Genomic DNA, 19,393 nt, shown 5'->3' with positions numbered 1-19,393 from the left:
GAAGTTCCAGCAACAGTGATTTTATCGCTACAAATGGTTTGATAACTATTCTTACAAGCTAATGGATCTGTATTTATTTCTGTTCTGTGTGTGCTTGTTTACCTACATTCCTTCTGGTCCCCCATCATTGTAATGTTAAAATTCCCATCCTCAGGCTTAAATCCCTTTCCTTCCCTATGTCTGTAACCCCTTCCTGTAGAATCCTCTGATATTTCTGATTATCTAGTACTCTGGGCTCACATGCACTCTCCACTTACTTCACCATGTAGCTATGCCATCAGTTGTTCGAGCCTTAAACTGTGGAATTTTCTTCCCAAACCTTTTGGCCTCCCTCTCATGCTTTCTAAATAAAATCTCTTAAAACCTGGTGCGTTGTTGCTGCTGCCCCACCTTTCTTTGCCTCTCCCCCCCCTCTCTCAACAGTGCTGGGTCAAATTAGAGTATGGTTCCACACAAACTGCACCCTGATACTTTACGTTGTGACTATTCTTGTGTGAGTCCAGCCAGTGAGTTTCAGCACTCTCTGTGGAGAACCTAATCCCATTCTCACACAAGAACCCTAAATCATTTCCTGTCTCAGGTTGTTTTGTCCATTAATGTATTGGTAGGATTTGCAAGTTGAGAGTTAACTTGTTTGGTTGCATTATGAGCACACCATTCTTGGTTCATCTAGTCCTGGGTTGGTCCTGGTTCTGAGGCAGAGACACTATCCACTACAAGAACATGACTGCTCTAGTCATTGTTTTGTTCCTCTAGCCCAGGGATGTAGCTAGGAACAGAAATTGTTGATTCAGGCTTTCAAACCTTGTGCACTACTCAATTTGAACATGATTTGTAACACAAGGTACATCACCCATCACAGCTCTATAATCCCTTTATATCTTTATCCAAAAGAAATCTATTGATCTCAGTCATGGAAGTTTCATCTCTTCCCCAGGACCTTTAGCTTATTGAGAGGAAGCATTCCAGATTGCTACTTTCCTTAAAATAAAAGCAACATAAAAAACAGGGAATACTGGAAATTGGAAATAAAAACAGCAAGAGCTGGAGAAATTCAGAAAAGAAGTATGGTTGGGTAGGTGGAGGGGGCTGGTCAGCCTGGAGGGGGCAGCAAGTTTGAGATCTGTGGGAAGGAAAGGGGTGGGGTATGGTCAGGTCCAATGGTGGGAAGTGAGGGAATGTGGGGTTGTTGTTAGTTTGAGGTCTGGTGGGGGGTTTAGGGGATGAGAAACTGGAACCAAGAAGGAGGTCTGCTCAGGGTTTTGTGGGAGGTGGGGTAGGCAGGGTGGGGGCAAGTTGTTTCCTTCCAGGAGACGGTATCGGGTCAGGCTCAGGGAGCAGTAAGTGGTATGGGGGTACTCTAGTTGGGGACATAGGAGATAAATATGGGGCCAGGTTAATAGTTACTTAGGAGTTAGACCAATATTCTAACTCTTCGTGAGTAACTAGTTTACTTACTTTACTCAGATTTAAATGAAGACTTTTGGAACATTCTAGGTTTGGAGAAATTGCTGAGCAGTATCTTCAATTTCCCAGACAATTCCTGATAGGAATTCTGCAACGTACACATACAACTCCTATCTATGCTGGCATAACTACTGTCCAGCCAGTGGAAAATCTACCTCTTCCGTATCTACCCTGCGTAATCTTTTAACTTCCAAACACCTTGATCAAATTGTCCCTCAGCTTTCCATGCTCCAGTGAATACAAGTCAGGCAGAGTCTTGTTCCTAGTTGTGTTAACTTTGCAAGTGACCTAGCCAGAAGCAGTTATCTCAGCACAGTCCAGACTTGACCATAGGATCATCCTGGATTTTATGTCTGTTCATTGCATTTGTTGTTGATACATTTATGATGCTGGATCAAAGTTCTCATTCATTGTGAGTGAAACTTTAAACATTGAACACTTAATCTGCTAGTTTCCACAGGAACAAATGGGATGGTCTTTGCCTAACCATATACACCAAACCAGGTACTCATTGTTGTTGTAACTTAAAGCAGATTACATGGCACAAGCCCCGGTCTGAGTTTGACCTACAGCAATGGTGTCTTCTTCATTACTAGTGTTATAGAGTCATAGAGTCATACAGCACAGAAACAGACTCATCGGTCCAACTTGTCCATGCTGACCAATTTTCTCAAACTAAACTAGTCCCATTTGCCTATGTTTGGCCCATACCCCACTAAACATTTCCTATTCATGTACCTATCCAAATGTCTTTTAAACGTTGTAACTGTACCTGCATTGATCACTTCCTCTAGAAGTTTATTCCACATACCAGCCACCCTCTGTGTGAAAAAGTTCCCCTCAGGTCCCTTTTAAACCTTTCTTCTCTCACTTTAAAAATATGCCCCCTCATTTTGAACTCACTCACCCCAAGGAAAAGACCTTTGCTATTCACCTTACCTATGCCCCTCATGATTTTATAAACCTCTATAACGTCACCCCTCAACCTCCTACACTCCAGCGCAAATAATGCCAAACTATCCAGCCTATCCTTGTAACTCAAACACTCCAATCCCGGCAACATATTGGTAAATCTTTTTCTGAGTCCTCTCCAAATTAATAATATCCTTCCTATAGCAGGGCAACCAAAACTATTCACAATACTCCAAAAACTGCCTCCTCAACATCCTGTACAACCTCAACATGACGTCCCAACTCCTCTACTCAGTGATCTGAGCAATGAAGGAAAGTGCGCTAAACACCTTCTTAACTACTCTGTCTACCTGTGATGCAACTTTCAAAGAACAATGTACCTAAATCTCTAGGTCTCTCTGTTCAACAACACTTACCAGGGCCATACCATTAACTGTATACATCCTGCCCTTGTTTATTTTACCAAAATGCAAGACCTCGCATTTATCCAAATGAAACTCCATCTGCCACTCCTCAGCCCATTGGCCCAATTGATCAAGATCACCTTGTCATCTTAGGTAATGTTCTTCACTGTCAAATATACCACCAATTTTGGTGTCATCCGCAAACATAATAACCATGCCTCCCAAATTCTCATCCAAATCGTTTGTATAAATGACAAAGTGGACCCAGTACCAATCCCTGTGGAACACCACTGGTCACAGGCCTCCAGTCTGAAAAACAACCTCCACCATCACCTTCTGTCTCCTACTGTCAAGCCAATTTTGTATCCAATTGGCAAGCTCACCCTGAATCCTATGTGATCTAACTTTATTAATTAGTCTACCATGTGGAACCTTATCAAAAGCTTTACTAAAGTCCATGTAAACAAAGTCTACTGCTCTACCCTCATCAATCTTTCTGGCCTACGTCCTCCACAACACATTGAGCTTTTAAGAATTAACACCAGATGTACCGAATAAATGCACCAGACATGTTGGATCAGATAACTAGTTGCATATCCATTCTTAAGAGTATTTTGAGTCTGAATCTCTGCTGCTTATGACTCCATTGTTTGTAGGATGAGGGAGTCTATATAAAACAGGGATACATTATTATCTTTGCAAGTCATTTAAGAAAAATTGGTGCTGCGTAATATTACAACACAGGAATATGCTGTGCTGGGAAATATAATTACTGTCACAATGTTCAAAAAGTTATATAAGATGTCTTTCATCTGTTGGCTTGATTTATCTGTATTGATACAACCTGGTGAGTGAAAGTGATTGGCTGCCCTATCTGTAACACCACCCCACCCCTAGTAGTCGGGCATAAGCAATTTTTTAACACACGGTTATATCTTTTCAATTAAAATGTAATTCCCTAGAAAATGAGGGAGTATATTAGCAAGATTTTCTTCAGTGAAAGAGAGAGGCATTTCAGACTGTACTAAGCACAAATAAGAAATAAAAACATAATATCAAATCAAACCTATGTATAAACATCGGAAATATGTTTAAAAGGAACAGTGTCTGGTACTGACAGGAAGAAGAAATGTTACACAGTTAAATCATCCATAGAATCCTTGAGATGTTAAATTTTTAACTTGAGACCACAGTTTCATGGTTGACTTGTATCCTCAGCAGTAGAAGAATTTGTAGGACTTTGAGTAGTTGTTTCCCCAATTCGCTTTTTTGCCAGGTGTTATATTGCAAGATCATGAGGAAACAGTCAGAGAGAGAGCAAGAAAAAGAGAGAGAGAGAGAAGAGTGGTCTTGTCAAAAATTCATTTTCCTTGTTTTTGTTCTGTTGCTCAAACTTAGCTATTGGAATATAGTTCATTGTGAATTCCAGCGTCTAGTTCCATTGTCTTTCCAACTGGCACTAATATGTAAAAGTACCATACACATGTGAATTAAACAAGGGATGTGAATTTCATAATGCTGACTCAGTAGCCCCGTTTTAATGTCTTTAGATAAAATGGTAATTTCAGCAAAGATGGTGAACTGTAACTCGTGCAGTGCTGCAGTGTTCAGTTCTTGGGCCTCAATTGTTTATAATAAACATCAATAATCTGCAAGCAAGGACAGAGTGTAACATAGCAAAATTCATGGATAATACTAAAATAGGTAGGAAGCCAGGCTGTGATGAGGAGATAAAGAGTTTCCAGATGGATATTGATAGGCTAGCAGAATTGGCCAGAATCTGGCAGGTGGAGTTTCATGTGGATAAGTGCAAGGTTGTCTGTTTTGGCCAGAAAAATAAAAGGGTAAATTATTATTTAAATGGAGAGCAGATTGCAAAGTGCATCAGTGCAGAGGGATCTGGGCATCGTTGTGTATGAATCACAGAAAGTGGGTCTGCAGGTGCAGCGTATAATAAGAAAGGCAAATGGAATCCTAGTATTTATTGCAAAAGGACTGGATTACAAAAATAAGGAAGTGCTGTTACAATTATATAAGGCATTGGTGAGACCACGCCTGGAGTATTGTGTCCAGTTCTGATCTCTTTACGTGAGAAAGAATGTAATGGCACTGGAGACAATCAGAGGAGGTTCACCAGGTTGATTCCAGGGATGAAAGGGCTATTGTATGAGGAAGGTACTTGAGCTTGTACTCACTGGAGTTCAGAAGACTGAAGGGGGAATTGATTGAGGCACATAAAATGCTAAAGGGGATTGATAAGGTGAACGTTGAACAGATGCTCCCCCTTGTGGGACAGTCTCGAACAAGAGGTCATAAGTATAGAGTGAGAGGAGGTAGGTTCAAAACTGAGATGAGGAGGAACTACTTCTCTCAGAAGGTTGTGAATCTGTAGAACTCACTGCCCCAGAGTGCAGTGGAGGCAGAATTAATCAACAGATGCAAGAAAGAAATAGGTATGTTTCAGATGAAAAGCAGGATAAAGGGCTATGGGGAGCAGGCAGGAGAGTGGAGTTGAGACCAGAATAAGATCAGCCATGATCATGTTAAATGGTGGAGCGGGTTCGAAGGACTGAATTGCCTCCTCCCGCTCCTAATCCCTATGTTCCTATTACTTACACAGGACAATTGATCGTTATCATATTTCTGTTTGTGGAGTTTTAGTGTGGGTAAATTTGGCTGCTGTTTCCACCTTTTGTGCCTTTTGTGAAAGGCAATGTATAAACATAAGAAATTTCATTGTCACAATAGCAGTGACTGGAATTGTGTATAAACATGTACTAACTTGTTATTCAAAGTGTCCAGTGCAAATATGACTCAATTATGGTATACATCGAATAGCATGTTGGCAAGCTTTCTATTTGCAGATGTTCTGTCTTTCTTTCTTGACAGGATATCCTTAACCATGTCATAGATGATATTGAGACGTTTAACAATAAGCTTGATCAAGCTGTCAGCTCCAACTCTCGGAAAGAGAAGAAAAAAAAGAAATCAAAAAAGCAGAAAGGTATGTTTACAATGCAGGAACCTCTGTATTCCTGATTTAGCTATAATTGTTATGATCCCAGTGGATGTTACATCTGAACAAGTCAGATCCCAGACTGAAATCTGGCTTGATAGATAATTTTTTTAAAAAATTAATGACATTGTCTTTTACTGAAACACAATCAGGCAGTATTACAGATTTGGTTTTAACAAGAAAACAGACATTTATTATGCAAAAAGAGTTAAGAAAAAAAGAATAAACAGAACTATCTACATGTAACACAAGTTGAAAATTTTTTGACATTCACAGTAAAAAATAATATTCTGTCTGCCCAACAGTACCCCTTTATAGTACTCAAATATCAGAGAGAATTCCCTTCTTGATCACATGTTTTGGCTTGATTTAACTGTTGCTGCCAATTGCTGGACTTGAGCATTTGATAGCTTCTTTCTCAAGAGTCACATAACTGAGCTCAGATTTTCTCAGCTTCTGATAACCCTTCATTCTTCTAACCAAACATTTTTGGTCTGGAACTTTCAAACTAAACTCCTTACTCCTTTCTTCAGAGTTCTAAACTATTTCCTTTCTGCTGGAGAAACTGTTTTACATGTCTAATTTCCACCAGTGAACTGTGAACTGAAACTAAGCTAAATGTGTTTCCTCTAAGCAAAAAGAAAACAACTCTAAATGTTTCTAATTGAAAGCCTAATGGTCTTTAATGTTTATTATCTCTGTCAATAAGAATCTGCTGATGCAAACAAGTTCCAATTATTTTAGCAAGAAGTCTCTCTCATATTGTTTTGTTTTTGTTAAAAAGACCACGACACCAGAAATACTGGACAAGCTAATCATTGAATGCTTTCATACACACAGATCAAAATCCACATGCCACTAATTCAAAACCTGAACTCTAAAATAAATGGCATTAAAATCTATATGAATCGTACATCTTATATCACATAATGGATTGGCTTCAAACATTCTAAGTAGATTAAGTTCTGAAAGCAGCAGCAGTATTTTGATTATTATTATCGATGCATATTATATTTGGCAAAATCCTTGCCCCAGTCACATCTGTGACACAGTGTGGTTAAACTATCTGATTTAACTTTTTCTATTTTATCTCTGCTGGTCGGGCATTGAAATGTTGCTACCCCTGTAAATGGACAAGTAAGTTCAGTCAGCCAGTGACCCTCCACTAACTGGGCTTTCTGTGCATGTTTCCTACAGAAGCTCTCCCTCCTGAGAAAGAGTATGTGGATTGCCTGCAGAAGATAAAATACGCCTTTAATATGATTGTAAGTACAAGAGTGGAGAAAGACAATAGGATTTTGCCATCACTACACTGACAGAGGAAAATCAATCACTGAAACATACAAATGCAATATGCGAACATCTGGACCTTGATTGTGAACTGTGGCTCAGTGCCTCAAGGATTTCACTCCTTTACGTTACCCATCTCTCTGCTGTTTTTGTATTTGTTATCTCCCCTTAATTGAACCAAACACTCAAGAAACTTTTCTAGCAAAGCTTGATGGCACAGCGGATGTACAAGCAAGTCTTTCAGATGGCTACATGATCCATCCCTTCTCCCTTCATTTGAATGCTGTGTTGAAATTGTTATAGTGTCACCATGGAGATTTCAGAATGAAATTCCTCTTGTAATACAATAAGGGGATTGCCCCCTTTCTTCTGCAATTAATGACCCAGTAGTGATTGGCATCTTGCCCACAGTTTCAATCATTTACTCTCTCCAGTGATGCACACTAGCAGCAGTCTGTACCATTTTAACTATCAAGGTATTTAAAAGTGATGATGAATTCTGTTCTCTCTGTAGACTAATCTGGATGCTCATCTCCAGGATCCAAGTGCTAATGACCTGATTCACATTTTGTTCAAGATTCTTCAATTTGTAAGTTAATGTTCCTGAACTTTTCATTTTCTTTTGAACTCTGCTGTTTCTTGGCCTCATGTGCAGCAACAAATCCTCCTGTATCTAATGAGACATGCACTCTGAGTACACTACCTGTGACATGAGAATGTATATCAAAAGATATGATGAAACTGTAGAGAAACAAATGAGAACAGCAATAGAGAAGCAAGGCGCTGAATAAGCTTCTTTACTAATCTTTCTCTGATTTGTAAGAACTATTCAGTTCTGCAGCGTCATCTCAATTGTTAAGTTCAACAAATTCTGCATGAGCTGAGAAAACCAGTCAGTAATCTACTATTGTGTACCTGAAATTGCTGTTCCCTTCCCAGGATTAAGAATGTTTGACCACTGTCTCTTTTCTCTTTCAGTAGTTTTGCCTGGAGAGGTTTTATAGCTTTATGGTTATCTTACAATGATGTGATCAAGAAACAAGAATGGAGGGAATAGGAGCAAAATTTGGGGGCATGGTCACAGAATAATGGAATAGTCATTTAAAACTGAGATGTGAAGGAAATTCTTCTCTCAGAGAGTGGTGAACGTCTGGAATTCTCTTCCCTGGAGAGTTGTGGAGTCTAGATCACTACAAGTATTTTGTAAGTAGGTAGCTAGGCCTTTGAGAAATCAAGAAGTCGAGAGCTATGAGGATCTGGTACAAATGGGGAGTTAAGGCCTGAGGCAGGTCAGGAATGCCCACATCCTAGAAGTGAATAAAAATAATTGTGAGCATTTCTGAAAATGATACATTTTGTCAAAGCTTTTTGTCTTGAACTCATCAGGACAATTCACAAAAATATCAATTCGATGAGAAAGACCAACACTTGCACTAGAGGAGAAGAGAGTGCTGATTGGTTGGACACTAATAGGGGCATTGCTATGGAGAATGCATCTATTAATTCTAATTGGTAGTTAACTATCAGAATTTGTTTAAATTTTAAACCAAGCAGAGTCTGATTGATCAGGGTATTGTTATAAAGTAGAGTTTGACACCCCCCCTGACCAAGAACTAAAACTGAAATGCCCAAAAAGGAACACCTCGCCCTATAATGTGTAAAAGGACTGTTAATAGTGGTCTAGCCTGCTTTTCAGCAACTTTTAGTGATTAAATAAAATAAATCCCTGACACACACTTTAAAATCAACAAGAATAATTTATTTATCCAACTGTAACAGTAAACAAATTAATTAAACTATTAACAAACCAAATAAATCCGTTCTAACTACTAACTTCGTGAATAAAACAAGATCCTAATAGTATGCTGTTCCAACAAATACAAGTTCCACTTATATAAAAATAATAATTTAGTGTCTCGAAATTACAGGCAGGTTACATGTCTTCCGGAATGTTCTGTGCCTTCTCCATTAATTCTTCTGTCAGGAATGCCTTCTCCATTGATTCTTCTGTCAGGAATATTAACTAGTTGTTTCATTGGTACCATTGTTATTTAGATGGTGTTTTCCCTGAGACATAGATGAGGCTGCGAGAGCCAGCGATTCTTTCTTGAGAGCTGAGAGCCATTGGCTTTGGCAGATGGTAGCTGGCTCTGTGTCTTTGTCCAACTGCCCCCTTTATTTTATACCCTTGATGACATATCAAAATTTCTTACAATAGGATTGGTCCTACGTTGTCAAAACCATCAGATTTAAATTTAATAGGTTTTTGGTATCTAAGTGCCTGGTTCAAATTGATTGGCAAAGTACAGGGTTCTGTGTATTAATATAAGTATCTTTCAGTACATACAACCGCAGCATATTGTGAGCTTGGCTGATAATCTTAAATTAGTTATCACATAATTGTTTCCATACTCAGGATATCCAGGAAATGTTATCCAATTGCATGTAATCTTCGACAGCATGTTGTGATTTTTGCAAGCACAAGGTGGCTGGGTAGAATCAGTACTTTGCTTGTTGTGAACAACTGTAAGAGCATGCCGTTTGATATGATTTACCAATCTTTGGGGCATTCATTCTACATACCTAGCATCACACTGGCATTGACGTTCATTTACAACATTACTCATTGTGTGATAAGCAGAACACGTTTTGGCTTGATAGCAGTATCCTCTTGGTGCTGAACACCACTCATGTTGCTACTGCGATGTAGCTGCATGAAGCAGCAGTTTCACCTGTTGCGCAGGATAATCTGAAGTACATAAGAAGTGTCTACATCCCAGATCAAAATAGTCCAATGAATGGGAAAGCCAACATCCTGACAGCATTGCATTCATTTACTATTTCAATCAAATTGACCCAGATGCATGTTTCTCTCTTGGTATAATGGTTAACTAGACCAGGAAACTCCCAGTCATGATCGTGGACTTGGATACAAAGTTTTACTGATTACAGATTTTCGCTCCCCTCCTCGCTCAGGCCTCATGATTGGCAAACATATCTTCAGCCATCCGAGCTGTGGGGCATTAGGTTACATCGCTGCTTCTGAATCAGGAGTTCAAGTCACACTCCAAGAGTTGAACGCATTGATTTACTGCCCTTGAATTGAGTGGCTTGGCAGGCCATTTCAGAGGGCAGTTGAGAATCAACCACATTGGAGTCAAATGTAGACCCTACAAGGATAGGCATTAGTGAACAAGATGCGTTCTTTTGACAATCAACAACGGTCTCACGGTCATCAGCAGATTCTTAATCCCAGATATTTTGCATTAAATTCAAATTGCACCATCTGCCATGATGGGATTCGAACCCAGGTCTCCAGAACATTAGCTGAATTTCTGGATTAATAGTCTAGCAATAACACCATCTCCTCCTGCACCAGCTTATTAAATGAATGTCATTAACTAGTGCCGAGCTTCTGCTTTCTCCCCATACCCTCACGCATCAATTTATCCAAATAATGAGCAAATCCCTCTTGAAAGCCTCAATTGAAACTGCCTCCACCATATTTCCAGACAGTGCATTCCATACCCTAGCAACACGCTGAGTGAAAGAAGATTTTCTTCACATCATCCCTGCATATCTTGCAGATTGCTTTAAATCTATGCCCTTTTGTTCTTGTTCTCATAACAAACCAGGAAGAGTTTCTCCTGATCCACTCTATGCAACCTACTCATGATTTTGTAAACTTCACTTGGATCTGGGTGGCAGAGTGGCTTAGTGTTAGCACTGCTGCCTCACAGCACCAGGGACCCAGGTTCAATTTTGCCCTCGGGCAACTGTCTGTGTGAAGTTTGCATATTCTCCTCATGTCTGCATGGCTTTCCTCCGGGTGCTCCGGTTTCCTCCCACAGTCCAAAGACGTGCAGGCTAGGTGGATTGGCCATGTTAAATTGCCCATAGTGTTGAGGGATGTATAGATTGGGGGATAGGTCTGGGTGGGATGCTCTGAGGGTCGGTGTGAACATGTTGGGCCGAAGGGCCTGTTTCCACACTGTACAGATTCTATGATCTATATGCTGCTCCAAGGGAGTGTGTGACTGTTGTAGTGCCCACTTTTGAAGATTTAAAGCAAAGCCCTGTTATTGTTCTCAGATGAATGACAGTTTTATGAATGAAGACTCCAGGCTTTTCAATTGTGGGGACTATGAGATTGGTTCTCTTTCAGAAAACCATGGCACTATTTCAAAGATCAGTCGTGTCCTGCTCAGTCTTCACTCCTCTAATCAACATCATGGAAATGTGTTATCTGGTCACGGTTCAAGGTTGTAGTACACATTAGTGCCCAGGGTGTAGACGGGAAGGGGGTTGAAGTCTTCAAAGTAGGTTTTAGGCTGGAAGGTAGGAAATTAAAAATCAGAACCTTGAAATCATTAATCTCTGAATTATTCCTGGAGTTAAGGCCTACCGAGCATCAGATTTAAAGAGCTAAGACCATCTTGGCATGAGATTTTTTTATGCTAAAAATTTATTTGATTTTCCTGTTGAAAAAATACATTCTTCTCCTCAGATCCTGAACAACCTTCCAAAGCCTGACCTGGCACAGAAGGTGGTTGTACCTTTCCTGATCCCAAGTGCAATATATTTCCTCAGCTCAGCCACAAGTGTGGAAGAGCAGGTCATCTGGCGGTCTTTAGGAGATGCGTGGAGCGTGCCCAGGTTGGTGAATCATACAGCAATCAGGAGTGTACTGTCTTGTCATTATTGCTCATTCATTGGTCCCACGAGGCTGAGATGGAGAGAGCTTTGTACTGTTCAGCATGGGGAGGGAGGAATGCATTTTCCTATTGCATTCTCAGTTGGAATTTGCCACTTTCAGTGGAGTGATTGTTCCATGTTGACCTTGTGGGGTTTGTGGTTGCAATGATGTTACAATTGTTCGTTATAAACACACTATGAAGCAACTTCACCCTGGCTGCTTTCTTATCGAGCAGAGTTCCTGGTCTGGGTTCACATAAGCAAATTATTTCAAATCAGTTCTTCCCATTGTCATGGGACACCAGGTCAAGTTAATTATCTGATAACACGGCCAAAATCAGGTCACTTGGATAGACCTATACCAATAAGAAAATCATTCAATGGCAATGAAAGGTTATGGCACTGAAAGATTAACTCCATTTCTCTCTCCACAGATGCTGCTTGACTGACTGAGTGTTTTACAGCATTTCCTGCTCTTCTTATAACGATATATTGCTGTTTTTAAATGCAGGTCAGATTGGCCAGATGGTGAGAGTTTTCCAAGTTATGTCCCTACGTTCATTAGTGGTTGGGATATACCACCTCTGCAGCCATTAAGATCTCCAACACCCAATCTGAAAGAACAGGTACTGGCTGGACAGGAAGCCCATGAATATTTTTTATTAAATCTCCTTATAGAGAAAACAGTCCTTTTCCAGATGGCCCAAACCAGCAGGAATTTAGGAGTCATAGATGATTGATTCTGGGTTAGTCTCTGTCTATGTTTGCCAGGTTGGGAGGATCCTCTTGTGTTCCAGAAGATCCTGAGTTCAAGATCCACTCTAAAGGAGGGGACTGCAGATTTATTGCAGTCAATTTTAATAGCAGTGAGGTTAACTGGTTGTAATTAACCATAGTACTCTGAAGCAGTTTTGGACAGTTACGCACCGTCAACCTCGGCATTATTTTGTCAGTGACATTTAGACCCATCCTTGCCTGGGAGAGTTTGCCATGATCAAATCGGTTTCCACATTTCTTAAAGTACATGAGTGACTCTAATTCTAAAGTACTTCACTGTCTGTGAAGACACCCAGATTATGAAAGATGCTACATGAATGCATTTTCTTTCATCACCTCAGAATGTTCAAAAGCACTTGACAGCCAATGAACTATTTTTGAAGTGCAGTCATCGTTGCCGTGGAAGAGATGGGGGTCACCAATTTGTTTGCAGAAAGTTCCCACAAACAACGCAGCAATGACCTGTTCCAGTGACATTGGCTCATTAACAGAAGCTGGCAGGGTGCCATGCTCCATTATTTAAGAATGTGCCTCCGATAGATCCATGTGGCTTATGGTGTTGCGATCACATTTCCCCATCATCAAATACTCCCTAGTTTGAACTCATATCTGAGAAGTGTCAGATAAACAGATTTGAGCCACACCCCAGCAGGAGTGATAGTCTTCAGGTGACCTCCTGAGATCAAATAAGATGAATAACTTTATGAATTGCTTGCTGGATACAACGCAGAATAGGGCTTATGGGTCCTGCTCATTCATTACATGATTGTAGACACAGATGTTTCCTGCTGTACATCGGTGATACTCTTAAATATGGACTTGATGTAAGCTCAGAAATGTTTACAAGAAAACCCTCCTTTGGAGGACCCCTTTGCTTTTCATTCGATCTCTCAAAATGTTGAATTGGAGCAGCAGTGTACATGAGAAACATTTCCAAACTCCATTGAGAGGCTGCCCCCTTGTGACATGACTGATGAATGGTTCAATTTGACACATAACAACAAAAAAACTGCATTTATTTAGCACCTTCCACTCTAGTTTAAAAGTCCCAAGTCATCTGGCAAGGGTATTATCCATCAAAGTTTGCCACACAGGGAGAAACATAGGACAGGTGATGGAAATCTTGATCGTAGAATTACTTCTGAGGAGTATTTTAAAGTAGAATATTTAAGTAGAGAATTCCGGAAGGAAATGATCCAGGCAGCTGAAGGAATGGCTGCCAAAGGTGGAGCAACAAAAATAAGGGATGTGGGAGGTGCCTGGACTGGACCTGCGCAGAAATCCTGGAGGGCTGTATGGTATCGCAGGAGGGAATGTGGGTTTTTGATCTTCTGAACAATGCAACTGATACCTTGCACTCTGATAGCCAACCCCAGACTCAACCTCACGAAATTTTAAAGGAATCACAGAATTATTATGGTCCGAAAGGAGGCCATTCACCCCATTATGTTTGCACTGTCTCTCCAAATGAGCATTATGACTTAATGCCATTCTCCTGCCCTTTCCTCATAATCTCATGCCTTCTTGAATACTTCAATTGTACCTACTTCTGCTTCACTTCTAGCCAGTGCATTCCAGGCCGAAGCACTTATCTTTTAAAAAGGTTTACATTGCATTTACTACTTTTGCAAATCACTGTAAATGAAAGTCACTCTTGATCTTGATCCTTCTGTGGATGGGGCAGTTTCTCTCTAACTACTCAGTCCAGATCTCTCATGATTTTGAAAATATCAATCAAATCACCTCCTAGCTTTCACCTCTCCAAAGAAAACAGCCTTAACCTCTCCAATCAGGTGTCCCAGAAGCTCAGTAGTTAGTACTGCTGCCTCACAGCACTAGGGAACCGGGTTTGATCCACCCTCGGACGACTGTGTGGAGTTTGCACATTCTCCCCATGTCTGCGTGGGTTTCCTCTGGGTGTTCTGGTTTCCTCCCACAGTTTAAATATGTGCAGATTTGTGGATTAGTCATGGGAAATGCAGAGTCACACAGATTGGGTGGGATGCCCTTCGGTAGGTCGGTGTTTTTTTTCATTCATTAACAGGATGACGGCGTCACTGGCCAGGCAGCATTTATTGTCCATCCCTCATAGCCCAGAGGGCAGTTCAGAGTCAACCACATTGCTGTGGGCCTGGAGTCACATGTAGGCCAGACCAGGTAAAGATGGCAGTTTCCTTCCCTAAAGGGCATTAGTGAACCAGATGAGTTTTTCCTGACAATCGACAATGGATTCATGGTCATCATTAGACTCTTAATTCCAGATATTTTTATTTAATTCAAATTCCACTATCTGCCCTGGCGGGTTTCAAACTTGGGTACCCAGAACGTTATCTGGGTCTCTGGATTAATAGTCCAGCGATGATGCCACTTGGCCATCACTTCCCCTTGATTTGATGGGCCTACTTTCACACTTTAGGAATTCTATTCTATGACAATCCTTCATCATAAATGAAGATTCTCATCCCTGTAACCATTCTTGTAAATCTGTTCTGCATTTTTTCAATGCGTTCACATACATCTTATAATGTAGCACCCAGAACTGTGCGCAATGCTTCACCTGAGATCTAACCAGTGTTGTACATAGGTTCAACATAATTTACTTATTCTTGTATTCTGTGCCTGTATTAATAAAACCGATGATACTGTACAATTTATTAACCGGACTCTTGACTTGTTGTGCCAATTTCTGATTTTATCTTCAACTCTACATTCCTGCATATCCCTAAAAATCTTTCATGTCTTAGTAATCAAGAATCTATTCATCTCTGCTTTAAAAATATTTAAAGATTCTGCTTCCACTGCCTTTCAAGGAATGGAATTTTAAGTCTCACAAATCTCTGAAGGAAAAAAAAATCCTCATCCCTGCCTCAAACGTGCAACCTCCAATTTATAAACTGTGACCTTAGTTCTAAATTCTCCCTAAAGAGGAAACATCCTTTCCACATCCATCTGGTTAAGTCCTGTCAGGATCTTTTACGTTTCAATTAAGTCACCTCTGACTCTTCCAAAATCCAGGATACAGGCCTTGCCTGTCTAGCCTTTCCTCATAAAGTATTCTATTCATTCCGGATATTAGTAAACCTTCTCTGAACTGCTTCCAACACATTAACATTCTTCCGTAAGTACAGTGACTAGTACTGACCACCATACTCCAGATGCAGTCTCACCAATACCCTATAGAACTGAAGCATAACTTCCCTACTCTTGCATTCTGTTCTCCTCACAGTAAAACATAACATTCTAATATAGTCATACAGTATGGAAGCAGACCCTTTGGCCCAACCAGTCCATGCTGACCATAATCCTAAACTAAACTGGTTGCACCTGCCTGCACTTGTCCCATATCCCTCTAAACATTTCTTATTCATTTACTTATTTAAATGTTTTTTAGAAGTTGTAACTGTACCTGCAATCACCACTTCCTCCTGAAGTTCATTCAACTCATGAACCACTCGCTATGTAAAAAAAAGCCCCTCATTACTTTTTAAAATCCTTCTCCTCTCACCTTAAAAATATGTCCCAGGGTCTTGAAATCCCCCATGCCAGGGAAAAGACACCTGCCACTCACCTCATCTATATCCCTCATGATTTTTTAAGCCTCTATAAGGTCACCCCTCAACCTCCTACACGCCAGTGAAAAATGTCCCGCCTATCCAGCCTCTCCTTGTAACTCAAGCCCCCCAGTTCTCGACTTTTCTGAAAACTTTTTGGAAGTCCTAAACATGTAAATAGCTTTCCCCACATGAAACCTCACTGTTAATTCTTTTGAGAACTTCAGTAATTTTGTTAAACATGACTTTTCCTGGAAGAAATCCATACTGCCTCTCCCTATTTATCCAGGTGGTTTTGAATACTGTCCCAAATTATTGTTTCTAGCCATTTCCCCATTTGTTTGTAATTGTTTGGTTTACTCTTAGAAACGTTTTTTGTACAGGGGTGTAATGTTTGCAACACTCCAGTCTTCTGTCATCATCCCTAAGTCCAGGGAAGACTGAAGGGTCATGGCCAGTAGCAGGAATATCCATCATGAGCATCATCATTAAGGAGTCTTATTCAGCTAATCAGAGTGAACTTGAGAAATGGGCCAGGCAACAGGATGGACACATATATGCAGTATAGGAGCTTTGACAATAAACCAGCTATGATTCACAATTCTTTGATGTTACCTGCTCATCAATGAGATGTACTAATTAGAACAGCTGAATGTCTGCAATTGAAAACGATTAAATTATTCCCATTTTTACTAAATTTTTAATATCGTGTTACAGATATGCTTTCATCTCTTTGAATTGTGTCTTTTGTTTTTCTTTCGTAGATGGAAGACCCACGCGGTGCACCCTTTGAGAAGTAAGGAGGACATCAAAAAGATAAATACTTCTCTAGCCGTCTCATCATAGTATCCACTGTGGCCCTTAAATTTTTTTAATTCATTTACGGGGAATGGGCGTCTCTGGCTGGGCAGCATTTATTGCCCATCCCTAATTGTCCAGAGGGCAGTTGAGAGTCAACCACATTGCTGAGGGTCTGGAGTCACATGTAGGCCAGATCTGGAAAGGATGGCAATTTCCTTCCCTAAAGGATATTAGCGGGCCAGATGGGTTTTTCCTGACAATTGGCAATGGATTCCTGGTTAGACTCTTAATTCAGAGCTTTTTAAAATTTAATTCAAATGCCACCATCTGCCATGGTGGGATTCACACCTGGGTCCCCTGCACAATTCTTGTATCTCTAGATTAACAGTCCAGTGATGATACCACTAGGCCATCCCCTAGGAGCCAGGTCTTAATTCTTTGAAGCAACAGACAGACACTGAGGAAATTTACCAGAATAATGTCAAGAATGAGGAGCTTCAAAATGCAGAGAGACTAGAGAAGCTAGGTTTGTTCACGATAAAGCAGAGATGGTAGTGATGATATTATATCTTTAAGAGGTGTATTTTGTCCTTTTTTTTAATGAAGAAAGGTTGAGACAGAGGTGATGAGCATTCCGCTCAAAGCCAATAAAGTATACAGCTTGTGAGGCCTTGGGTTTTTTTTTAGAAGTTGGAATAATAGAAGCAGCCTGAATGGGTGTGGTCAAGTTCCCACAGAACCAGGATTTTTACTTTTAACTTTCTACAGTTGCTGGAGTCATGAAGCTGGATGTGGAAGCTCTTATTCCTCTCTTTGTTACAGCTAAAAGCTAGGATTCTCTTCCTGCCGCTAGAATTGTATGTGAGACAATCCATTTTATTGAACTTTCCTTTGCTAAGGGTGTGTTTATAGGAAGTTACTGTATTGGAACAGTTAATTAGTAAACCTTAATACATATATTATTTTGAGTATTTCAATAGAGTTATAGCCAAGCCAATTCTTTTCTTTTTATTTTGTCTGTATTTTAACTGTATTGTAAAAGTAAAGTATGTTTTGCTTAATGTCATGTAGTTTTGACCAATCGAATTGCATCTGGAATGCAACGCCTTACACTTATCTTTAAAGTAAGAAAAAGTTAGGGTCTAGGCTTTCTCCTTAATTGTATTTTGGGGGTGTATGGTCTGGTCCATAACACAGTCAAACAAGAATGGCTTTGATAAGCAAGGATAAACTGTTTCCTAAGGTGGGAGGCTTGAAACCAAAGGCATTTATTTAAGATAATTGGCAAATGGAACAAAGGAGAGATGAGAATTTTTTTTGGTCAGCGGTAGTTGTTATGAACTGGAAACCTCTACCTGAAAAGGCCGTTCCCCTCAATAATAAGTATACCATTTTGGATACTTTTGGGGGAGATGACCTACCAGGGAAAGGCCATAGCAGACAGGTCTCTGGCACTGAGCCTGACCCTGTGACAAAGAAGGGAAGGAGGGAGAATAGGAGAGCAATTGTAGTGGGGGACTCGATAGTAAGAGGCACAGACAGGCAGTTCTGTGGATGTGAACGAGATGAAAGGATGGTATGTTGCCTCCCGGGTGCCAGGGTCAGTGATGTCTCGGATCGTGTCTTCAAGATCCTTAAGGGGGAGGTTGAGCAACCAGCAGTCATGGTACGCATCGGTACCAATGACATAGGTAGAAAAAGGACTGAGAATGTGAAAAACGAGTACGGGGAGTTAGGTTGGAAGCTGAAGTCCAGGACAAACAGGGTAGTTATCTCCGGATTACTACCAGTGCCATGTGATAACGAGGTAAGAAATAGGGAGAGAGTGCAGCTAAACACATGGCTACAGGGTTGGTGTAGGAGGGAGGGCTTCCATGATGTGGATAATTGGAGCACGTTCTGGGGAAGGTGGGACCTGTACAGTAAGGACGTGTTGCACATGAACCGGAAGGGCACAAATATCCTGAGAGGGAGGTTTGCTAGAGCTGTACGGGATGGTTTAAACTAGTTTGGCAGGTGGTGGGGAACCGGATTTATAATTCAGAGGATGAGGTATTCGGCCTTCCAACAGACACAACAGGGAGTGAGGTGATTTATAAAGAAATGCGGTCGATGGAGTGTAATTACGACACCGAGATGGTTTGAGGTGTGTATACTTCAATGCTAGAAGTATCAGAAATAAAGTGGATGAACTTAGAGCATGGGTCAGTACTTGGAACTACGATGTTGTGGCAGTTACAGAAACTTGGGTAACTCAGGGAGATGAATGGTTGTTGGAAGTTCCAGGATTTAGATGCTTTAAAAGAAATAGGGAGGGTGGAAAAAGAGGTGGGGGAGTGGCATTGCTAGTCAGGGCGAGTATAGCAGCTACTGAAAGGCAGTTCGAGAATGATATGTCTACAGAGTCAGTTTGGGTTGAGGTCAGGAACAAGAAAGGAGCAGTCACTTTGTTGGGGGTTTTTTACAGACCCCCTAATAGT

General features: G+C 40.6%; 1 protein-coding gene across 2 annotated transcripts in view; it reads left to right on the top strand.

The window, feature by feature from the left end:
* eps8l3b (EPS8-like 3b) overlaps nt 1–19,393 on the top strand; it is a 73,838-nt gene that overhangs the window by 43,652 nt on the left and 10,793 nt on the right. For both annotated transcript variants that reach the window (XM_048611796.1, XM_048611795.1), the window contains 6 exons: nt 5,673–5,787; nt 6,997–7,064; nt 7,604–7,678; nt 11,597–11,745; nt 12,296–12,410; nt 16,877–16,908. In XM_048611796.1, the coding sequence (XP_048467753.1) occupies nt 5,673–5,787; nt 6,997–7,064; nt 7,604–7,678; nt 11,597–11,745; nt 12,296–12,410; nt 16,877–16,908 (554 nt within the window). The remainder of the gene's footprint in view (nt 1–5,672; nt 5,788–6,996; nt 7,065–7,603; nt 7,679–11,596; nt 11,746–12,295; nt 12,411–16,876; nt 16,909–19,393) is intronic.

This window comes from Rhincodon typus, chromosome 25 (assembly GCF_021869965.1).
Source record: "Rhincodon typus isolate 14 chromosome 25, sRhiTyp1.1, whole genome shotgun sequence".
Lineage (NCBI taxonomy): Eukaryota > Metazoa > Chordata > Chondrichthyes > Orectolobiformes > Rhincodontidae > Rhincodon > Rhincodon typus.
The sequence above is the reverse complement of the archived record's forward strand: the minus strand, read 5'-3'. Positions and strand labels throughout refer to the sequence as shown.